This window comes from Anolis sagrei, chromosome 5, assembly GCF_037176765.1.
Source record: "Anolis sagrei isolate rAnoSag1 chromosome 5, rAnoSag1.mat, whole genome shotgun sequence".
NCBI classification, from domain to species: Eukaryota; Metazoa; Chordata; class Lepidosauria; order Squamata; family Dactyloidae; genus Anolis; species Anolis sagrei.
The window spans coordinates 47,659,702-47,682,810 of NC_090025.1; the positions used below are offsets into that span (position 1 = coordinate 47,659,702).

The following is a 23,109-nucleotide window of genomic DNA, read 5'->3' on the forward strand; positions in this document are numbered from 1 at the left end:
AAAGGCGGAAGGAGAAAACTGCTGCCTGCCTGAAGGAACATGTATACCAAGGTAAGTACAAGAAAATATAAATGGATTCAAAAGAGATTTGACTGAAAAGACTAGGAAGAACTTCCTGAGAGTAAGAGCTGTTGGAGAATGGCATAGGCTGCCTGGGAGTGTGGTGGAGTCTCCTTCTCTGGAGGCTTTTCTGCAGAGGCTGTATTGGGAGTGCTTTGATTTTGTCTTCTTGCATGGCAGAGGGTTGGACTGGATGGCCCTTGGAGGTCTCTTCCAACTCTAGGATTCTAGCTCAGGAGTCTAAAGGATACACTTTTTTTTTCTCTCATCCGCCATCTCATCATGACCAAGACCAATCCTTTTGGGATCCAAACGTTTCCCATCTTTCCTTCACTTTCTGCCTCCACAAGAGAAGAGAAATGGGAGGAAAGTGCAGGGAGGGGACTTGGGGAGAACCCCCTCCTTTCCAGCCTGCCCACCCTGCTCTGGCCTGCCATGCGGCCTCAAAGTTAGAAAGCTTGCCAGTGCCTGGCCTAGAGACATACGATGGAATGATGACTATAAAAGGTTATGGCCAAGGCTATTCCGTGGAAAACTAGGTTTGTGAGAAGCAACTGTATCGTAAGAGGGGAAACGAGGAAAGGCTTGGATACTAAAATGAGGAATATGTTTTTCCTTGCAATTGACTTGTTACCCATTGCAACATTCCCTATATATAAAAAACAGAGGAGTCTCTGGCCATCTCCTGTCTAAACTTTATCTGGAAAAAAGTCCCTAGACGTCTCTGGTGTTGTCCATTGCTGGCTTGCATTTCGCAGCACAGCTGCAGTGTCAGCGACGGCCGGCTTGCCATGAGCCAGAAGTGTATTGGCACAGCACTGTAGGTCATAACCCTGCCAGGATGGCTGGTTTTAAAAAAGAAAAACAGTTCCAGGAGAAGTCAAAGCCTGCTTTGTTCTCAAAATGTTTTATTTTGCGGACTAACCCAAGCAGAGCTCCATGGATGATTAAGCTCTCCTTTCTAGCAGTCCAAACTATTTGAAAACCCTGGTTTCAACTAAATCTGGAATTCAAAGGGGTCACGGTTTCACTTCATACGTGCTGTATTTTTACAGGGATTATTACTGTACTTAAATGTCTTTTCTCCCCCATGACAGACAGAGGAGGAGATGAAAGTCCAAGCACTGCTTCTTGTGTGGGCAATTACAATCCTGTGCTTGGTTTCATACACTGCAGGATTTTCCCATGGGGCCAGTCTTTCGGCTTGTACTGATATGAGGCCCAAACATATCAGAGCTCACCTTCAGAACCCACAAAATAAATATATTACCATCCACACCAATATGTCTTTTTTCCCGGGTGATAAAGTACCAGGTAAGGAATAATGGCTAATAGTTATAGTTTTGGGAACAGTCATAGAGCTGTATGTACAGAGTACAGTACAATCCTTGTATCCGAGGGATGTATGGTATGTTCCTGAACTTGTGAAAACAAGAAACCATGGATAATTGCAAGTCCTATTGAAATGAGGGACTTCTCACAGAAGTTACCACACAGTTATCCTGGAGGACCTCGAAAATTCCTAGAATTTTATTCTCTCTAGGAATCTGCTATATCCTCCAGGGCATCTCTTTAGTAACTTCCAGCAGAAGCATACAATTGAATAGTCTGGAGGATGGAGAAAGTCTCTAGAGATGATTTAGGTAGGTGAAACTGTGTGTATGGGTGTTATACTGTATTTCAAGTCCAAATAACTGTCTTTTCTAATCTTACATCCCCTCATTAGACTGCACTACAGCATAATGTATGTTGTCATCCAGTATACTGAAAGGGTGTCAGGTTAGAGAAAGCTGTTATACACAATACATCAGATTCTTCTTTATGCTGTGACTTTATTGGCAACATATTTCTCAGTTGTTTTTGCCTGTGGAGAATAGCCTACATTTATCAAACTTTCCTTAATTTCTAAAAATGTTAGAGGGCAAAATTGGCAAGATGAACAGAAGAATATAATCCTAATATTAATAGTAATAACAATACTAATAATAATGAGGAGGAGGTGAAGGAGGAGGAGGGTGTACCAGGAAAAGGAAATTTGCAGTGGTAATTGAAATGGCTGGGGCAATTGTTATTTGAAAGATGTCTTAGGGCCCTTCCACACAGCCCTATATCCCAGAAAATCAAGACAGAAAATCCCACTTTATCTGAGTGTGGACTCAGATAACCCAGTTCAAAGCAGATATTGTGGGATTTTCTACCTTGATATTCTGGGATATTGGGCTGTGTGGAAGGACCCCTAGAATCATGACCTTTCAAGTTGTGAAGATATGTGACTTATAATGGGAGGGCAATTTTTGAGACTTCTAAAGCCATATTGCCTTTTTCCCTGACTGGAAAAAATGTGATCCCAAGGGCCCTTCCACACAGCCCTATATTCCAGAATATCAAGGCATCACATTATCTCAGATAGTGTGGGATTTTCTGCCATGATTTCCTGGGATATAGGGCTGTGTGGAAGGGCCCTGAATATAGTAACTTGGCCCTCCAGAAGCCTCCTGAGGTACAGAGGGATGTTTTAATAGGCTTGTGCTGGATGCACAGTATGATCGATTAAATACAGGACAACCATGAGTTGTGGTCTTGAGAAGCTTGGCTTCCCCTCAAAAGGAAAATTTCCTCTATAAAATGCATGGGACAATTTATCAACCCTAGCTTTCTTAGATACAGCTTCATGCAGAATTGTGTGGGCATGTGCCTTCAAGTTGCCCATTGATTTATGGCAATCCCATGAGGGTTTTCTTAGCAAAGAATATTCAGAGGTTTTGTTTTGTTTGTTTGTTTGTTTGTTTGTTTTTTGCTAATTCTTTCTTATGAAACACAGTCTGCTGCATCTGGTATTCATTGGTGGTCTTTACATGCTAATGCTAAACAGAACCGAGCCCACTTATCTTCCAGGATTGGTGCCTTGGTTTAAGCTATGTGGAAAACATGGGTATTTTACTCAGCAATACAATGCAAGCTAGATTCCTCCTGTAACATGCTAAAACAAGGGACCTTCCACACAGCCATATAACCCAGAATATCAAGGCAGAAAATCCCATAATATCTGCTTTGAACTGGGTTATCAGAGTACTCACAGCCATACATTCAATTTCAAAGCAGATAATGTGAAATTTTATTTAGCTGCATGGAAGGGGTGTAAGACTGTAATTTCTGTTTCCATACAGGACTGACTTCATAAATGTAAACCTAAAATAAAATGAAATCCTATTTAAGCATGCCATAGCTTGCATGTAGCCTTGCTTTGAGTAAATTAGCCATCTTTTTCACGCACAGTGGATGGACTGCTGCCAGTTACAGACTATTTCTCTTTGGTCATTGCCAAAGGAGATGACTTAGCCCCCTACTGTGGAAATCCTAGGAGATGGGACTCTACTAAAGATCTAAAAATGAGAGAGCAAAGTTCCTTCTGTAACTATACTACTATGTACAAATAGGGCAGAAAATTTAATGTGGCTCTTGCCATTCTTATAGCAATGACCGGATTGATTGTTAGAACCAAAGGCTGTTCAACAAGAGGAAATATGAACACAACATTCCATAAAACAACATCAATAAACTATCACACACCATTGCTCAACACGGTTATAACAAGTATGACTGTTAACTTTATTGAATGGCCAGTTCCCTGGATAAAGATTGGAAGCTACTAATATACATGCATTATTTCTTTGTAAGCAGTGATTTAAAGTTAGAAATTTAAAACCATCCCTTAGCTTGTATGCCAGGGCCCACAATTTTTGATGAGGTGTCACAGTCAACTGTTTTTCTTTACTAGCCAGTGAGACTTGGATTTCTTGTTTCCTGCTCAACAAAGGCGGTATGTCTGGTGACTCATTTCCTCTCCATGCTGGTTGGGAACTTATACAGGTGGAAACCAGATTATTCCTTTGCCGCTTTTTTCTTCTGCCTGCCACATGTTTGTGCAACATCTCACAGAGGAAGTCCATATGCATAGGGTCAGATGCACATATACTTTCCATGCAATCAGGGTCTCCATTTGTGTAGCATTCCTGAGCATGTGGAGAATGTCCTTCTTATGTCCAGATGTGTTGACCTATGGAAGTAGGCATTGGACATAGTGGTAGTGGGTACAAGTCTCACTTCCACCTCCTTCATAGGGCCCTTCCACACAGCTGTATATCCCAGAATATCAAAGCAGAAAATCCCACATTATTTGAGTGTGGATTCAGATAACCCAGTTCAAAGCAGATACTGTGGTATTTTCTGCCTTGATATTCTGGGATATGGGGCTGCATAGAAAGGCCCACAGAATCACAGAGTTGGAAGAGACCACAAAGGCCATCCAATCCAACCCCCTTCTGTGCAGGAACACATAAAGCAGTGGTTCTCAACCTGTGGGTTCCCAGATGTTTTGGCCTTCAACTCCCAGAAATCCTAACAGCTGGTAAACAGAGAAGGAGACTCCATCACATTCCTAGGGTCCTTCCACACAGCCATATAACCCAGAATATCAAGGCAGAAAATCCCACAATATCTTCTTTGAACTGGGTTATCTGAGTCCACACAGCAATATATTCCAGTTCAAAGAAAAAAAACTGTCAAACAGTCCTGTCAAACAGCCCTGACTGTCAGGAATTTCATCCTAATGTTTAGATAGAATCTCTTTTCCTGCAATATGAAAACATTGTTCTGTGTCAGTCTCTAGAGCAGCAAAAAATCAATTTGCCCCCTCCTTAATATTTAAAGATGTCTTTCATGACTCTCCTTGCAACCTTCTTTTTCCCAAGCTAAACATGCCAACTCTCTAAACATTTTCTAATAGGGCTTGTCTTCCAGACCTTTGATCGTTTTGGCCACCCTTCTCAGTTCACATTCTGGCTTGTATCCTCCAGTACAGAAATATATGATAAATGTAATACCATCCCTCCCAAATCACAGAATATATATGGATAGTTCCAAAATGCAGCTACTAAAATAAAATTTCTTTATGGATGCCTGTCATTTTGTCTCCAGTCACAGTTAGGAGCACACGTGATTTCATGGGCTTTATGCTCCAGGCTCGCAGAGTACTGAATGATCAAATTGCCGGCACTTTTGTGTACATTCCTCCCAGCTCCAAGCTACTGACCTGTTTTGAAGAAGGCGACACCGTCACCCATTCGGACAAGTCACTAAAAAGAAACTTATCTTTTGTGTGGAAAGCACCAGATCAGCCCATTGGCGACATCAGATTCTTGTAAGAATTTTTTTAAATGGCTAATCACTGCATTTTTGTGTGTGTGGAAAAGAAGTCTTTTAGTAGAGCAACCAAAGATAGTTGTTTAGCTTTTTCTTTGCAGTATTCACTCTAAATGTCTTTTGGATTATTGACACAGAAATTGTAATTCTGAAAGTTTTTCCTTCTATACACTGAGTACTCACTTGAAAATTTTAGCTGAGATGTCTCAGTTAAAATAGTGTCAAACTGCTATAGTTCTACAGTGCATATGCGTGGCTTGCTTAAAGTAACCACCAGAACCTCTTTTCCTTTTCATTTTATACAGAAACAGACTAACATTGCTATTTGTTTGAAAGTATTATCATCAACAACATTATTACGTCTGATTGATTTCCTTATATAAAACAGTTTAATTTGTTTTTGTATGTTTTGGCAGGAACACAGTTATGCAAACAAAAAAGAAAATTACAGGGATTGTACAATAGTGGGAAAGTTTTTTTTATAAGTGATTGAATTCCCAGGTGCTAGCAATTGAATAAACTGTAAAAAAAATCAATCAATCAGCCAACTAAGTTGATAGAAATGTGTTTCAAGGAGGTATTTTCCAGCCACTAAATAGCATCCCCACAGTATAACAATCCAAATGCCTGATATTGAACGATTTTCTTCTCTGTTTTCTTCTTTCTTTCAGAATTGGAGTTGTGCTCTTGCATATTGAAGTTGGTTTGCTTAGGGATTTTGTTCAATCAGACAGAGTAGGAAATTTATTATTATAACAATTTATTTCAGAGCTGTAAATATTAAGTAAGCATTTAGGGAAAACAAGCTACAGGTGTATCTACAATACAGTTGGATACCACTTTAACTGCTATAGTTCAATGCAGTAGTAGTTGTAGTTTTATAAGGTATTTAGCCTTCTCTGCCAAGGACATTATAATGTTTTAAGTGGCCAAGGATGAGATTTGGTTACTTTTACTTGCCTAATGTATATTTATTTATTTCATGTCAAAAGCATTGCATAGATAAGTATAAAACTGTTAAAAAGAGAAGGAACACAAGTGGTTAATTTTTTAAATATAAATAGCGACTGCATTGTCTGAAGTTTAAACAATTCTTCCTTTGTACACGAGACAAGGCATTGTGGACAAGCATACAGGTGCAGAGTTATTTGTTCTGCTCCACAGTCATACAAAATGGAGGATTCTTCTAGGTAGTGCCATTTTGCCAGGTTGTCTTTTGATCTGCCCACTCCACTTCTGTCCAGTCTGTTCAGGGACTTCCAAGCTGACCATTCTTGGTTGGTCCCAGGATGAAGACCCTCGGGGGGGGGGGGGGGGCATTCAATTGGGATTTCTTGGTTTAGCTGCCCAGAGGGATGCTCGTGCTGTTGCTGGGAGAACATTAAGAAGAGTGGTGGTATTCATGAAGCTTTTCCTTTATTTGAGTCTACTAGGAGGAGGCTGATAGCCATGCAGTGGGTGGCTTTCACAGTGTTCAACCTTATTTCTCTCACAGTTAGCAGCAACTTCCCGTCCGGGGGGGGGGGGGGGGGGCAATGCCAGCCAGCTTGTAGAGACTATCAACAGGCAGGCATGTAGCCGGGGGTGGGGGGGGGGGGGGGGGGGGGCTTGAGGGGCTTCAGCCCCCCCCCCCCCAAATTCTCATGGTGGTTCGCGAAAAGGCCTTACTGGTGCATTATTTAAACTGTTATGTTTGTTCATATCATGATCTGATCACCATACTCAATATATCCCATATGCATGGGGGTATTGGGGTAATGATACAAAAGGTTTGCTAGGCTAGACCCTCTTTCACTCAGACTCACACCCCCCCCCCCGAAACTCAGCCCCCCCTGAAACCCCCCTGAAAATTTTTTAGCCCCCCCCCCCCCCCCGAAACGAAATCCTGGCTACGGGCCTGTCAACAGGTTTAGGTTTGAGACATCCTGAGATTATTCTGCATGTTTCATTCAGTGCTATGTCCACCTGCTTCATGTGAACAGACTTATGCCAAACAAGGTGGCCATACTCAGCAGTTGAGCAAGATAAGGCCAAGGCTGATGTGCTTATTAATTTTGCATCTGCTTCTCATGCACTGCCAGTAAGTTTCCATAGGTTGTTATTGCATGCAGCTACGTTGTGCTTTGTGTTAATGCAGTGTTTCCCAGATGTTAGTGTTCGATCTAAGGTGACCCTGAGATATTTAGGATAGAAACAGTGTTTGAGTTCTTGGCCTTCCTAGGTAACTTTCAATTTCCTGTTGGCTTCACGGTTCCATAGGTGGAAAGCACAAACTTGTGTCTTGGTAGGGTTATCTTTGTAGTAGCTGGAGAGATCTTTCAAGGCATTAGTAAGTTGATTTTTGACCCTTTCAAAATCTTTTGCTTGTGTTGTTAGGCCAAGGTCATCAGCATATATAAAGCTCTTTGTGAGTGGTGGCTTGAAATGTATATAATCAGGAACAAAAATACTTGTTACAGCCAGGGTGGTGTAGTACTTTGAATGCTGGACTAGAATTGAAGGAGACCGTGGTTTCAGTCGAAACCTGCCAAGTGACATTGGGCACGTCACACCCTCTCAGCCTCAGAGAAAATCAAGGCAAACCTCCTCTGAATAAATCTTGCCAAGAAAAAGGTTTCCATAAGTCAGAGTCGACTTGAAAGCACATAATGACAATTGGTCTGTGCTTGATATGTCTTGAAGAGCTGCCTAGAATGAGAACAGGTGCTTGGAAATGGCTTTTGTTTTAAGAACAAATATGATGTACTGTACTGAATATTGGATTTGGACTTTTACACCTCAAGTACTCTGACCCTCAGAAACCTGACTATGGATTTCCTAAGGACCCATGGATGATGGGATAAGATAACCTGAGGTCTAACATAATGAACAAGTGAAAATGGCATGATATGGGCAGTTGAAAATGTGGTACTTAATGCTTCTTCAGACAAATTATACATGCTTGTTCCCAATTATAATTAATTAATTAATTAATTATACATGCTTGTTTCCAATTAAAATTAGAGGAAGATTAAGTTTTCTTAACTATGGTTTATAGTCCTTACGAAAGTTTTTTCCCCCAAATAGAACTGTGAAATGTAAAAAAATTAATTTTTAATAAGATGATTAAATTAAAAGAGCACACTCTCCAAATTGTGTTTTGTTTAGCTCCATTACTTTACTTATAGTCCTTTAGCTAAAGCTTCTGTTGTTTATTGGTTGTAATTTCAAAATAAAAAAAGTGTTATGGGCTAATCCTTTAATGTCCTTTGCACTCATTCTGTTTGTAGATTTTTAAAAATTCTCTTTGATTTAACCAAATGTTCTGATGATTTATTAATGGTACAGAATGACTAAACCTTTGCTTCATTTCCGTTTTTTAAAACAACAACAACAACAACACAGTTTATCAGTCGTCCAGTCATACTTTGTTTACTGGGCACGGATTGAATCTTCCACTGTGTCACAACAAACACAAAACAAAACCGCTACAGAAAATAGGGTAGCCTCTACTGCCGTAAAGCCCATGCCATCTCAGGAGCCTAGTGATCAAAAAACATCACTTACTGCAAGCAAAGGTAGGTCTTCATCCTCAATCTATCTATCCTCATTAGACATGTGTATACTGTAATAGAACTTGTAAAAATTGCTTTGATGGACCACAATCCCTAAAGTCCTACAGCCAGTTGGGCCAGTCTTTCACTTGAAGAAGGTAATCCAACAAGGTGATCATTGTCAATTCAATTCCAAATCCAAGTGTGAATTTAGATGGAAGGAGGTTAAATAATCATCCATAAGCTAGTGGTCTTGCTGGCTTAGAAATTCTGGAAGTTGTAACCCAAAAGGTAATCTTCCCAAGCTCTGTATGGCTATCTACATTATTTAATCTGACTTAAATTTTCAAGACTTCTACATAAGTCCTTAATAAATATCCTTAATAATGCTACCTTAGGATTCCATCCCCACTCTACTTTAGTGGGAATAGATTATAACATTACTAGATCAAGCCCTTATTAGTTTTGGATTGCCTGCAGCTTTGTCTTAAACTATATCCAGAATGTGAAATACATCACCCTGCAATGACATCTGGATATGCCAAATGTCATCATGTATGAAAGCAATATGAGTCCTCTTTTGGCTGTTGGGGCAGAACTGGGGAAATAAAAAGGCTTTTGCTGCATGTCATTTTGAGTCTCAAGAGAGGAAAGTAGGCAACAACAACAACAACATGTGATCCAATAGAAGAGACAGCATAGAGATTTTTTTTTTGCTGTGTATTAATCTTCAAATAATAATAATAATCAAAGAAATATACAATATAAAAATGTACAATATAAAATCAATAAAAATATTTATAAAAAAAATAATCATCAGAGAAAATATGAGCGAGTGAATGAAGTGCATCAATGCAAATCGTAAACCAGTTGCTGGATCTACTAATGGATTGGATGAGAGCCAATACCAATGAGACTGAATCCCGTCTAGCCTGAGGTGTTTTGAGTAAAACTGCACAATTTCCTACTTAGGACAGGAAATTCTAGATATTTCCTAGAAACATAATTGCTTAACATTAGTGTGTGTGTTGTAAAATAATTTGTTGTGTTGATTTCTTTGACTCATCCCACTGACCCCACAAATATCATTGTGTGACTGAAGTAGAATCAGAGAAGTTCTGCAGCATTACTGTTGCTCAGACGCGATTCACCTTCCTCTAGATTTTTTTGGACTAACCCATTGGCCTCAGACAATGTGAAAATGCTGAGAATTGTAATCCCAGCATCTATCTAATACATCCAGATCAATACTGGCTATCTTCAGCCTTCTTCTCCCTTTGATGAAATAAGATATGATGCCACATTCCTAAAAGTGGGGGATCACTTTCCTCAGTACAATGGCATGATTTGAACATCATTACTATCATATTCTGGTTGTTTACAGAGGCATTGGGCTGTCTTAGGATTCTACTTTTTTGTCTGACCCAGTAAATTAGATATACTAATATATAACAGCTTACCTGTCCGAATGTATCACCCCCTATGAACCATCTCAGAAGTTAAGATAGTCTGGGGAGGTCCTGCTTTGCAGGCACGACTGGTGGGGACGAGAGACAGGACCTTCTCAATGGTGGCACCTCGACTGTGGAACTCCCTCCCCAGTGACATTAGATCAATCCCCTCCCTCCTGATCTTCAGAAGGAAAATGAAAATGTGCCTCTGGGAACAAGCCTTTGGAGAATAATTGTAGTACAATGCCTACTGGAATGGCCCCAGATTATGTTTCTGGATGACATGGTTTTAATATTGAATGTAATGTTTTAAAATGTTTTAATATGCATTCATTTCGATTTTTAATTTAAATGTTATTGTAAGTTGTTTTAAGTCATTGAATAGTTGTCTATGTGTAATGCCTCCTTGAGTCCCCTTCGGGGTTGAGAAAGATGGAGCATAAATAAGGTAAATAAATAAATATACAGTAACAGTTTGCACTAAGTAAGATTTAAGCAAAATATGTCTAACAATTTTTAAATATTCTTGGTGTTACATTTTTAACAATTGCCTTTTCACTTCTAGAAAGTACTACACTTGACACTCAGGAGTCATCATTTACACCTAGCAGCCAAACGTGGGTTGCAGCAACATTGGTTTTGGATCCAGTTTACAGCAGACAACAAGTCTCTGAGCCCCTTGAAAATGGGAGGCTTCTATCTCAGTTCCTTGCAAACCTGGTCACTTCACAAGCTATCAGTCACAGCAGGAAAACACCAATGAATGGAAGTGACACAGATGGTGATCTCACACTGGAGTCATCACTTCAGTTCCGGGATCTCAGCTTCATTGCTCAAGATTATTCCTCCAGCCACAGCTCCTACAACGGGTACTGTGTTGTCATGGCATGTCATATTCTACATGCAATTCTTTCACAAGGATTTAGGAATATTGTATTTGCCAAACATGGCATGGTCCTATGCGATTCTGTATGCTTATATCTTGAAGTTTCTCTCTTATTCGCTGCTTGTGTTTTAAGTGTATACATATTTCATGTGCATTGTACTGTACGTGTTATACTCGTAGAACTCAGCAAGACTTAACTTGCTGAGTATAGGGATGTGTTGTCAGTTTTAATACCAAAGTAATTGTTGTGCAACGCCTTCAAATATCTATGGCTCCTTCCACACAGCTGAAGATAATTCCACATTTTCTGCTTTGAACTGGAATATATGGCAGTGTGGACTCAGATAACCCAGTTCAAAACAGATATTGTGGGATTTTCTGCCTTGATATTCTGGGTGATATGGCTGTGTGGAAGGGCTGTATGATACTGTCCAAACAAAGGGCTGCAAAAGTTGGTGTAGGGATCATGTGCCTTTCAGTTGTTGACCTATAAATCCTAGCAAGCTTAGCCAGTGATAGTGAATGCTGGAAGCAACAATAAAACAATCTGGAGGTCTGCAGTTTACTGAGGGCCCTCCCACACAGCCATATAACCCAGAATATCAAGGCAAGAAATCCCACTATATAGACGTTGAACTGGAATACATGGCAGTGTGGACTCAATCCAGCTCAAAGTTGATATTGTGGAATTTCCTACCTTGATATTCTGGGTTAGACGGCTGTGTGGAAGGGCCCTGAGCTAGTCATCCACTTCCATGAGCTTTATTTCCATTTTTTGCGCATCATGCATCTCAACAGCAGGTGTGAAGTCTTAGTTCTGCCTTTTCCTCTCCTCTGCATCAGTTTCCCCTGTTTTTAGGTTTTCCCAATAGTGTAGATACTTCCTTTGTATTAGTAGAGCATAAACCCCCCTAGAGGCCAGTGTTTGTTGGTCTAGTCCATTTTCCTGTATAGAGCTCCTTTGCTGGACTCCTTTTTTATTTTATTTTATTTATTTTTTTTGCAGCAGAGATACAGAGAATAGAGGTTTGGGAATTGTCTGGTAATCCTAGGCCAAATCAGTCCAAAAAACAGGCATCCTTAGCACTTGCATTCAGCAGTATTCTTATACCAGCAGTCCCAGTGACAACAGAAGCTTTTGACCAGCTTAAGCTTCACAAGAAAGAGGACTGATACAGCTTATAAGCAACAGCTTGTAAATCATCGCTTTGCACCAGAGGCAGAAGACTCCAGAGAGATGACTGCAATCAGCAAAGGCTCCTTTTGTAATGTACTGTTTTAAGCTATCTTATCATAGTCCTGGGTGGAGCTACCCTTAATTCATCTTGTTTTCAGTAAACTCATTTTGATTATCTTTTCACCTTGTCTAAAGTGCCTCTGTGTGTTAAGGATCTCAATCTTAACAGAAGGTATACAGGTAGCCCCCGAATAAAGCCAGACACTATAGTTTTTCCCAAAGGCTTGGACGTGCCATCACAGCAGGTGCCTCCAGAGCTCAGCACATCCAACGAATTCCAATGGCTTTCAGGTGTCTATCACATCTGATGCTGAGGGTGGTGTCTTTTTTATTTGAGATTTGGGCTGGAGAAAGAATGTCCTCTATTCAGTCTGCAGACTATAGCTCTCCCACTGTCCCCTATATCTGATATTCAATTGCTAATTGCATTGCATGTAATTACTGTAGATCCTAAACAAGAAATAAGGCGTGTTCCATGCCTGTGACTTGTAAAAGTGCACTTCAGATATAACAATACTCATGTTCGGCTTGACCAATACTTGTTTGGGTGTTATGAAAAGCTGCTTGCTGAGTAGCAGTGTTTTTGAGAATGAATCAAGATCCTTTTTTTTAAAAAAAAAAGCTGTGAATACATTATATTTATAAAGATGTGTGGGTGAGCTGTGAAGGCCTGTTCACTCATTGATTCATAGAGGTGTCAAAATGGTGACTGAAAGAACAGAGTGTTAGCACCAAGGAGACATCTTGATTATTGCAAAAATCTGTGCATTTGTCCTCAAAATGGTTTGATATTTTCAAATACTACTTGATAGTTAAAGAACTTTTACATCAATCAGAACTTGAAATTTTACAAAAGCTTAGCCAGGATATAGGAACCTCTGGTAGCATAGCGGGTCAAACTGCTGAGCTGCTGAACTTGCTGACCAAAAGGTCAGCGGTTTGAATCCAGGGAGTGGGGTGAGTTCCCGCTGTTAGCCCCAGCTTATGCCAATCCAACAGTTTGAAAACATGCAAATATGAATAGATCACTAAGTACTGCTCCGGTGAAAAGGTCGTGTGGCAGTCATGCCAGCCACACAACCTTGGAAGTTTCTACAGACAACGCCAGCTCTTCGGCTTAGAAATGGAGATTGGCACCACCCACTTCGGACACGACTAGATTTAATGCCGTGGGGAAACCTTTACCTTTTTTTTTAGCCAGGATATCTGATAAATAGAAAAGAATGATATCTTACCAATTGCAAAATATAGCAACAAGGAATAAAAAGCGTTTTCCCTTCCATGTCAGTCCAAATATTAAAAACATGTATTTAAATAGCCAGAACTGACTTTCGATAGTATGTTACCTGAGGTCCCATCTACACTGCCATATAATGCAGTTTTAAACTGCATTACATGGTCAGTGTAGATTGTAGACTCCTATAATGCAGTTCAATTCAGTTAAACTTATAAGAATCTATACTGACCATGTAATGCACTTTGAAACTGCATTATATGGCAACGTTGATGGGGTCTGAGTCACAACAGCAAATGATGCTGCCATACATCAAATTCAACGCATGTAATACTCAAAACCAGCCAAATTATTCTGGCACATGAGTCAGAAGATCCTACAAGTATCTTTCCATCATCAATAAAATTCATATAACTATAGCTTAACTAACAATCTGTTATCCTTTTATGACACTCAACATCTGCTCTTTCTGCTTGAGATCTAGCCCAAAATTATTATCAAAAGACTGTAAGAAATAAGTTTTTGCCCTTGTCACAATTCAAGGCATGAAGCTGGCTTCAGCAGAAGGCAAGATGCAATGGTGAACAAGTGCAAAAATGTACACACAGGATTGATATGCAATGGCAACCTTCTTTCCTCCTTCACTTGAATACACCTTGTAGGGTTTTCTAGTGGCAATTAGGAATGAGCATGCTGAATGCAGACTGAATGAATTTATATGGTGAAGTGTTAATTTATGCTTTTCTCCCCAATGTTTTAGGACTGAAAATATTTCAACTGTTCCTGTGTCACTACTGTGCTTGACATGTAAGGAAGGCATGGAGGTAAGCACTGGAGGATCATGTTTGGTTTTGCAGCATTCAGCAACTTCTTGCCAACTCCATGATGCATTTTGGCTCATGCTAAGAATCTGATCCAAAAGAAATATTTATTTATGTTGGAGTATTTTGGATTCTGGAATTTCAGATAAGGAATATTCAACCTTTACTATACTATGCTCTAATCTCATAATGCTTTGCCTATTTCCAGGCATAATAAGAACAGCTACAGTGACCCAATACACAGGATCATTTTATGCCACACAATGAACTGTCTGGGGTTTTTAGTTTGGTGAGGCACTAGAGCTCCCTGGATGAGCACTTTAAATAACTTTTCAAAAACTACAAATTTTAGGGTTCGTTAGGATGGAACCACAAGAATTAAAGCTGAATCATAGAGATCTTGTATACTCTGTTGCCGAAGGCTTTCATGGCTGAAATCACTGGGTTGTTGTGAGTTTTCCAGGCTGTATGGCCATGTTCCAGAAGCATTCTCTCCAGATGTTTTGCCCACATCTATGGCAGGCATCCTCGGAGGTTGTGAGGTATATTGGAAACTGGGCAAGTGGGGTTTATATATCTGTGGAATGTCCAGGGTGGGAGAAAGAACTCTTCTCTGCTTGAGGCAAGTGTGAATGTTGCAACTGACCACCTTAATTAGTATTGAATTGCCTTGCAATTTCAAAGCCTCCCTCCTTGCCGGCGAATCTTTTGATAGGAGGTGTTAGCTGGCCCTGTTTGTTTCATGTCTGGAATTTCCCTGTTTTTTTTTAGTACTGTTCTTTATTTACTGTCCCGATTTTAGAGTTTTTTAAATATTGGTAGCCAGATTTTGTTCATTTTCATGGTTTCCTCCTTTCTGTTGAAATTGTTTACATGCTGCAAGGCCATTCAGTGCTAATCAATGTGTCCAATTGCAACATTCACATTTGCTTCGAGCAGACAACAGTTCTTTCTCCCACCCTGGATATTTCACAGATATATAAACCTCACTTGCCTAGTTTCCAACAGACCTCACAACCTCTGAGGATGCCTGCCATAGATGTGGAAGAAATGTCAGGAGAGAATGCTTCTGGAACATGGCTATATAGCCCGGAAAGCTCACAGCAACCCATCTTGTATACTGTCAGAACTGCACATTATTTGGGGTTCGGAGAACAATCGTATTTATAATGCTGAGTAAGGACCTCATCATACTAGAGCATGGGTCCACTTAAAATTCAGTTTCTGCCTCCGGCAGAAATCTGAGGCTTGTAGTTTAGGGAGGGATCATTAAACTGCTCAACCAAGAGGTCCTGAGACTCACTTAACTACAAACCCCATAATTCTGCAGGAGGCAGAAACCAGATTTAAAGTGGATCCATGCTCTAGTGCAGTGGTTCCCAACCTTTTTTTTGACCAGGGACTACTTTGACCAGAGACCATTCTCCAACCAAAAGAATTACAAATCAGTTTTTGGTCAATTTTAGATTCTGTTTGGTTATTTGGGGTGCTGACTCAGAAAACTGCATTGGATAGACCACATCAGCTCTAGTTTCTGATACAGAACATATGTCTCTAGTAGTCGCCATCTGTTCACCCACAGAAAACCATATTTAATAATCTAGAACTGATGTGTAATTTTCTGAATCAGCACCCCAAATGACCCCAGGAACAGACCTAAAAACGAAGACATCAACAAAATTGTTTTGATTGGGCTGTGTTATTATCCATAGTGAGGCCATAGACCATATTTTAGTTTGTGCTTACCACTGGAAGTCCATGGAATACAGGCTGGGAACCACTGCTCTAGTGTGATGAAGCTGCTAAGACACTGGAGTCATCTCAAGAGAAACTTCACTGTGCACAGAGAAAGGCTATGTGAGCAGAAGACTGTAGGATTCTTGTTAATAGGTTGGATTTTCACAGCTGATTTTAAGTTTTAAGTACAACATCAGTGTAGGATTTGGTTTTACCTCCCACCGCTCCCAATGCCGAAATAGATGTATTCGCAAATCCTATTATATAAAATGTTATAGTAAAATAGTTTCTCCTATATAAAATTGAGATTTGCTATTTTATTTTTTAATCAGTATTTTCAAGACATGGGTAGATAAATCTGTGGATACAGAATCTGTTAATTTTTAGAGTCAGCTGTAGCAATTTGATTTGCTTAAGTATATTGAGGCATGAATGCTGTTCTCATTTATTCCAGTTAGAGGGCAGTAGATGCTTTGAAATTGTACAGAAGTTTAAACATTGTAAAGATTTTACAATGCTTTAGTATGTGGACACTTAAAAGTTTGTTGGGTTTCCATTGTACATATGTTTTTTCCCCAGAAATATTTTCTAGAAAAGCAAATGCTGTTTAGTATTTTTCATTAACAAGGCTGTCTCAAGATACATTTTCTATAAACTGTATGCATGTGAGCTGGATTATCAACTGGGTTATACTATGTAGTAGTGAGGAGATAGCCGAGTCCAGTGTGATGGCCAAAACCAGCCTTGTGGCACACATCTTTCAATAAAGGGGAATTATTAGAGGAAAGGGAATAGTCTGGTGATTACTGCTGCCTCTGAGCATTACTAACTTAAACACTTGACCCATCATCCTAAGAGTAGAGTTAGAGCCTCTACATCAACCCCTGGCAGTTTACTTGCTGCTAAAACCATTACTTGCTTTCTTTTGCCAAATCATAGAGTTGGAAGAGACCATATGGGTCATCTAGTCCAACCCAGGTTGTGGCACGTGGACCGGGTTGTGGCGCAGCTGGTTGGGAGTCAGCTGCATTAAAATTACTACTGACCAAAAGGTTATGAGTTTAAAGTCAGCCCATGTCAAAGTAAGCTCCCGACCATTGCCTAGCTTGCTGACGACCTTTGCAGCTCGAAAGACAGTTGCATCTGTCAAATAGGAAATTTAGGTACCGCTTACATGGGGAGGCTAATTTAACTAATTTAAGATGCCATAAAGCTCTGCAGAAGTGTGCAATAGAATGAGGAAGTACTCCATTGGTGTCACAAGTGGACGGTGAAACGACAGCTCCCCTGGTGGCTGGGATTCAAAGCACACCCTCATGAAGCTGGAAAGTTAAATAGCTCCTGTGTGTCTGTCTATATATGTTGTGTGTCTATTGCATTGAATGTTTGCCATGTATATGTGCATTGTGATCTGCACCGAGTCCCCTGCTGAGTGAGAAGGGTGGAATATAAATACTGTAAATAAATAAAGTAAAAAATAAACCCCCTGCCATGCAGGAAAAGCATAATCAAAGTATCCCTGACAGATTGCCACCTAGCCTCTATTTTTAAATGTCCAAGGAAGGAGCTTCCACCACAATCTAGGCAGAGAGTTCTGCTGTTGAACAGCTCATATGGTCAGGAAGTTCTTCCTAATCAAAGGAGTGGAATCTCCTTTCCTGTAAATTGAACTTGTTGCTCTTTTCCCTCTTCCTTATGACATCATTTCACATATTATACATGATTATCATATCTCCTCTCAACCTTCTCTTCTACAGGCTAAATCAAAACATGATTTTGACATCTAATTAACTTTTCAGTGGACGATGCACATGGTTTTAATCATTGTAACATGTTAAGTGTTTTTAAACCTGTCTATTGTTCAAATTTGGATCCCCCCCATATGCAGTATTTCATATATTATATATATATATATATATATATATATATATATATATATATATAGTTTTACTGCCACATTGTTTTTAGATCTTATGAGATAGGGCAAAATATAAATATTTAAACAAGCAAGCAAACACACAGTATGAACATGTTGTTGTTGTTGTTATTGTTGTTGTTGTTGTTGTGTGCTTTTAAGTTTTTTCAGACTTATGATGACCCTAAAATGGCTAAATATCCTAAAGGCATCAGATCCTATCTATATTGAAAACAGAGTCAACCCCACTTAGTACTTGGATAGGAGACTGCCAAAAAAATATCAGGTGTGGTAGGCTATATTTCAGAGGAAGGAACTGGCAAAACCATCTCTGAGCAGTCATTAAATAAGAAAACCCCATGAAATTCATAGTGTTACCATAAATTGACAGAGGACTTGAAGGATCACACGTACACACAAGGTGAACCTATTGTGGTGTTTCTTCCTCTGAGAGTGAGATAGTGCCCCTCTATACGAATTAGCTAAAAACAGTTCTAGCAGAGGGAAATTAAAATTCTTATTCTGCTGAGCAATAGCCAGAACTCTGGGCATCTCTTTCTACGTATTAGCAATGTTCTCAGTAGCAGTGGCTGACAGCTGCTACAACTATCATTTACAGTGTTTTGGGCTTGTGATATTGAACCTGCCCAGAGGATTTTCAGTTAACATGGGAGACATAAAAAGTATAAGGGAAAGGATATCTATTGTCATGAATAGTGAGTGTAGATGGTTAGGTGACAATAAAGCTTGGAAAATTTACATTTTTGAACTACAACTCCCAACTATTGTGATCACTGCATGGAGCTTGGCTGTCTGAGGCCCCAAAACATCTACTGGATGCTGCCAATGGCATGAAGTAATTTTCCTCTTCTATATTTGTATTATTTCATATTCTGAATATCAGACCCAACATAGCTGATAAATTCCACCATGATGATCTACAATAAAATTTCCCAACATTTTGGGACATGTTAGTGCTGAATTTTGGAATGTAAGTAGGAGTTTGAAGGCAAAAGCCAATTAAAGATAATGTGCAAATCTTTCCAAGGATTGCATTTGGAATGGCTTATTTAACCATTACATTCATTGCATAGACCAATATGTACCCAGTGAATTTCTTGACAGAATGAGGACTTGAACCTGATTTACTCCAGCTTCACAGTCTATCCAATGCATCACACTGGAGCTTTAATTTTGGTCTCAATTGAAGATATCAAAGCAGGATAGGTAAAGATTTCTCCTGACATTAAGTTTAGTCGAGTCTGACTTGGGGGTGGTGTTCATCTCCACTCCTAAGTTGAAGAGCTGGTGTTGTCCGTAGACACCTCTAAGGTTATGTGGCCGGCATGACTGCACGGAGTACTGTTACCTTCCCGCAGAAGTGCTACCTATTGATCTACCCACAATTGCATGTTTTCGAACTGCTAGGTTGGCAGAAGCTGGGGCAAACAGCGGGAGCTCACTTGGCTCCCCGGATTCAAACCGCCAACCTTTTGGTCAACAAGTTCAGCTCAGTGGTTTAACCCTCTGTGCCACCGGGGGGCCCTTACATATATAATAATATAATAATATAATAATAATAATTGCATTTTCTTATACCTAACAGCATTAGGGAATGCTTTCCACATGGAAAACCTAGATAGCCCTTATTCAGGGCAGCTGTTTTGACCATATAACAAGAAACAAAAACCAGTTTATCTGCCTTTACTGCACCAACCAAAAGAGGCAAAATATATCATATACCTGTTTTTGAAGCTTCACAGCTTTTAGGAGAAGCAAAAGATAGATGGTGAAAAGCACAAGAAGAGTATGAAATAATTGTGGACTTAGTGCTTACATTTATGTTATGATGGTATAGAAAGTGTATTGGCTGAGCTTAAGCAAGCAAGGAAAACTGAAATCTTCTACTGTATATCTCTTCCCATGGAGTCTGATACTTGGCTAGTAAGGGCACAAAATGCAGACACAGTATAACATTACTTTTATGAGCTAAGTTTTCTTACTTAAATGTCAATTCCTTGTGCTTTTCTTTTGTTACTCAACTGGTAGCCCAAGAAAATTAATTATCTTTTGCTTTTACCTCCAATTCATCCAGTATTGCTCTGTGAGTTTACTTTCAGTACTTACTTACTTACTTACTTAAGTAATCACTCGTCTGAGTAAGATTGTTCTCCAAGTGTGGTGTCCTGGTGGTGGGTCCATAAGTGTCTGTGGAGTCCTATTCTTGACCCGCATGTTCTCCCGCAGTGAGGGCATTGGTTTCCACATGGAAGGCAGTCCCGGTCGGGGTTAACTTGATGAGCCTTCCTCTTGGCTCTTTACATTCAATAGCTCTCAAGGAATAGAATACAGTTTTGATGAAAAAGTTGCCTGATGGGAAAAGCAAGACATTCCATCAAGCTAATAAGTTCCATTCTCATTACTCTGGATAGCTTTTGACCTGTTATGTTCAATGAAAGGACAGTTGTAATTCTCAAGCAAAATATGGTTTCTGTTCTCAATATGCACTTAATCTTTTTATTTTTAAGGTGCCTTCTGAACAAGCTGAGACAAGTATAAGTACGTCTACTCCACTCATTACAGCTTCTGTGTTGGTCCAATTTGTGGATTCTCCAATGCTTGCAGACATGGGGAAGATACCAGGGGATTTGTCTATTGAAGAGGATTTAGATGTCTACCAAAGTTTATCAACTGCTCTGATGCAAATGGCAGAGAAGCAACCAATGACACAAAACGCATCAGCAAAATTCCTGCCTCATGCAGAAGTCACAACCTCTCCGCAGGAGGAAAAGGGCAAAAAGGATATTTCTAGGAACCCTCTCCTGAAGGTAACAAGAAAGGCCAAAGCTACTGTTTCAAGAGGAGGAGGGCGAGAGAAAGAGCCACAGCTGGTAGCTGCTCAACTGGGTGTTCTCCTCGGATGTTCTGCTGTCCTTGGCATGGTGCTGGCTATCACTTTACGCTGCATCCATTCCCAGTATTGTCACAAGCGTACTGAAGTCTCCTTTAGTGAGCCAGACAGCAATGTCATTGCACTTCAAGAGAATGGGGAGATGATGCATTTCAGAAAGATACGAGAAAACAGCTTTGTCTTGGTACAGGCAGAGTACAACTGGATCAGTCCATCAGGCAGTGGGAAAAAAGCTGCTATCTAGTTTTTAGAGAATCTGCCATCTTCACCATCACCTGCACTTAAAGCTGTGGTAAAAATTAGTAAGAACATAGGAGACAAAGATAGTTGCATATAACCATGTAAGCAAAAATCCTCAACGCATGTATGTTTTGGTTACAGTACAGATGCATCTTAACTACTCTACAGATGTTTTGAAATGTAGATGTTCTTAGTTTCAGAAATCATGGAAATATGCATAGGCATTTTGTTCAAAGTGTTATCCATCCTTAGTACAATTAATATTGCATACCTGCTCATTAAATGGGGTTGTTGTAGCCATTACATTTCCTTTGTTGCCTTAAGGTGCCATCAGAAATAGAAATCCTTCTTCTGCAGTTATGTCACCTCCTATTTAGTCTCAGTGAAAAAAAGTTTCTGCTTCTCCTGTTCTTCTTTTTCAGGCAAACAGAAGCTCTCACCCTACTTCTCACTTAGGTTGTGATGCCTTTGGTTTGGTGTGTGATATTTCTCAAATCGGTCAAATGTTTGCCACTTGAGCTAACTTTTCTCTTTGACAAAGCAGAATAGAACAACATTGGCAAGATTTTTTTTAAAAAAAAATTGATCCATAGGATGCAAACACTGGCTGACTGTATTGTGAATTGATCTGTAGGAAGGAAACAAAGACACAGCAAGTGCCACCTTTGGGGAGAGGACATGGCTCCTCATCAGGTGTAAATGGAGAGAAAGCTTCTCTAGCCATTTGCACCTTGATAAGTTGGCTTGTTTGATCCTCACAGCCAGCATTTGTTTTGTTTTGTTTTGTTTTTACTTTGGGTCACTTCGATACAGCTATTGGAAGGAAAGAAATGTTTATTGAAAAGCAGAGGGACCTAAGCTCAGTTTGATAAAGGCCAGAAGTGGCCCTGTCACAACTTTTGCAGCATTTTAGCACTCTGCAATGTCACAAGGAAACTTTCTTCTCCTGATTCAAGTTGTGGCCATGTTAAAGAAAGCTAGTTCAATGGCCTTTACTCAGTATGACATAATATTAAAAAAAATCTAGTTTGTTTATGGTAGATTGTTTACCTTTATGCTTTGAATAAGCTCTATATATGGAGCCCCCAGTGGCGCAGTGGGTTAAACCGCTGAGCTGTAGAACTTGCTGACCAAAAGGTCGGTGGTTCAAATTCGGGAAGCGGGGTGAGTTCCCACTGTTAGCCCCTGCTCCTACCAAGATGCAGTTCAAAAATATGCAAATGTGAGTATATCACAGCTACCACTTTGGCGGGAATGTACCAGCGCTCCATGCAGTCATGCCAGACACATGACCTTGGAGGTGTCTATGGACAATGCCGGCTCTTCAGCTTAGAAATGGAGATGAGAACCACCCTGAGTTGGACATGACTAAATTTAAAATGTCAAGGGGAAACCTTTACTTTACCTATGTTAATAGCAAACATGATTTTTCTGGTCTTTAGGTTGGTAAAATGAAACTATTAACACTTAAAGGGGGAAATGTTAATACAGTTGGAGGAATCCAGATACTAAAAGAAAGGGCCTAAATGCCCTAAAGGGACCACATTGCATCTGATCTTAGAGTCTGCACATGTTCATCTCAGTGTTTAGTACTTTGATGGGAAGCCACCAATGAATACCAGGTGCTATAAGCTATATGTCAAAGGAAAAATTGGCAAATCCATCTCCGAGTATTCCTTTTCTAAGGAAACCTTATGGAATTGATGGGATTGTCATAAGTTAACAGGTGACTTCATTGCATATACAACATATGCAGGGGATCATACAATTGGAAAAGACCACAAGAACTATCAAGCGCAAACTCCTGCAAACAGGAATACACAATCAAAGCACTGACTTTTTAAACTGCCTCACTGTTGACTCATGTTTAGTTTATGGTCTA

General features: G+C 39.9%; 1 protein-coding gene across 1 annotated transcript; it reads left to right on the plus strand.

Moving 5' to 3' along the window:
* The first annotated feature begins 1,161 nt into the window (after window positions 1-1,161).
* On the plus strand, window positions 1,162-21,673 carry REELD1 (reeler domain containing 1). Its single transcript, XM_060779615.2, has 6 exons — window positions 1,162-1,374; window positions 5,038-5,260; window positions 8,647-8,819; window positions 10,812-11,115; window positions 14,364-14,427; window positions 20,605-21,673. Exons 1-6 carry the CDS (start codon window positions 1,170-1,172, stop codon window positions 21,229-21,231), a joined length of 1,596 nt encoding a protein of 531 aa, XP_060635598.2. The 5' UTR covers window positions 1,162-1,169; the 3' UTR covers window positions 21,232-21,673.
* Window positions 21,674-23,109: the final 1,436 nt, after the last annotated feature.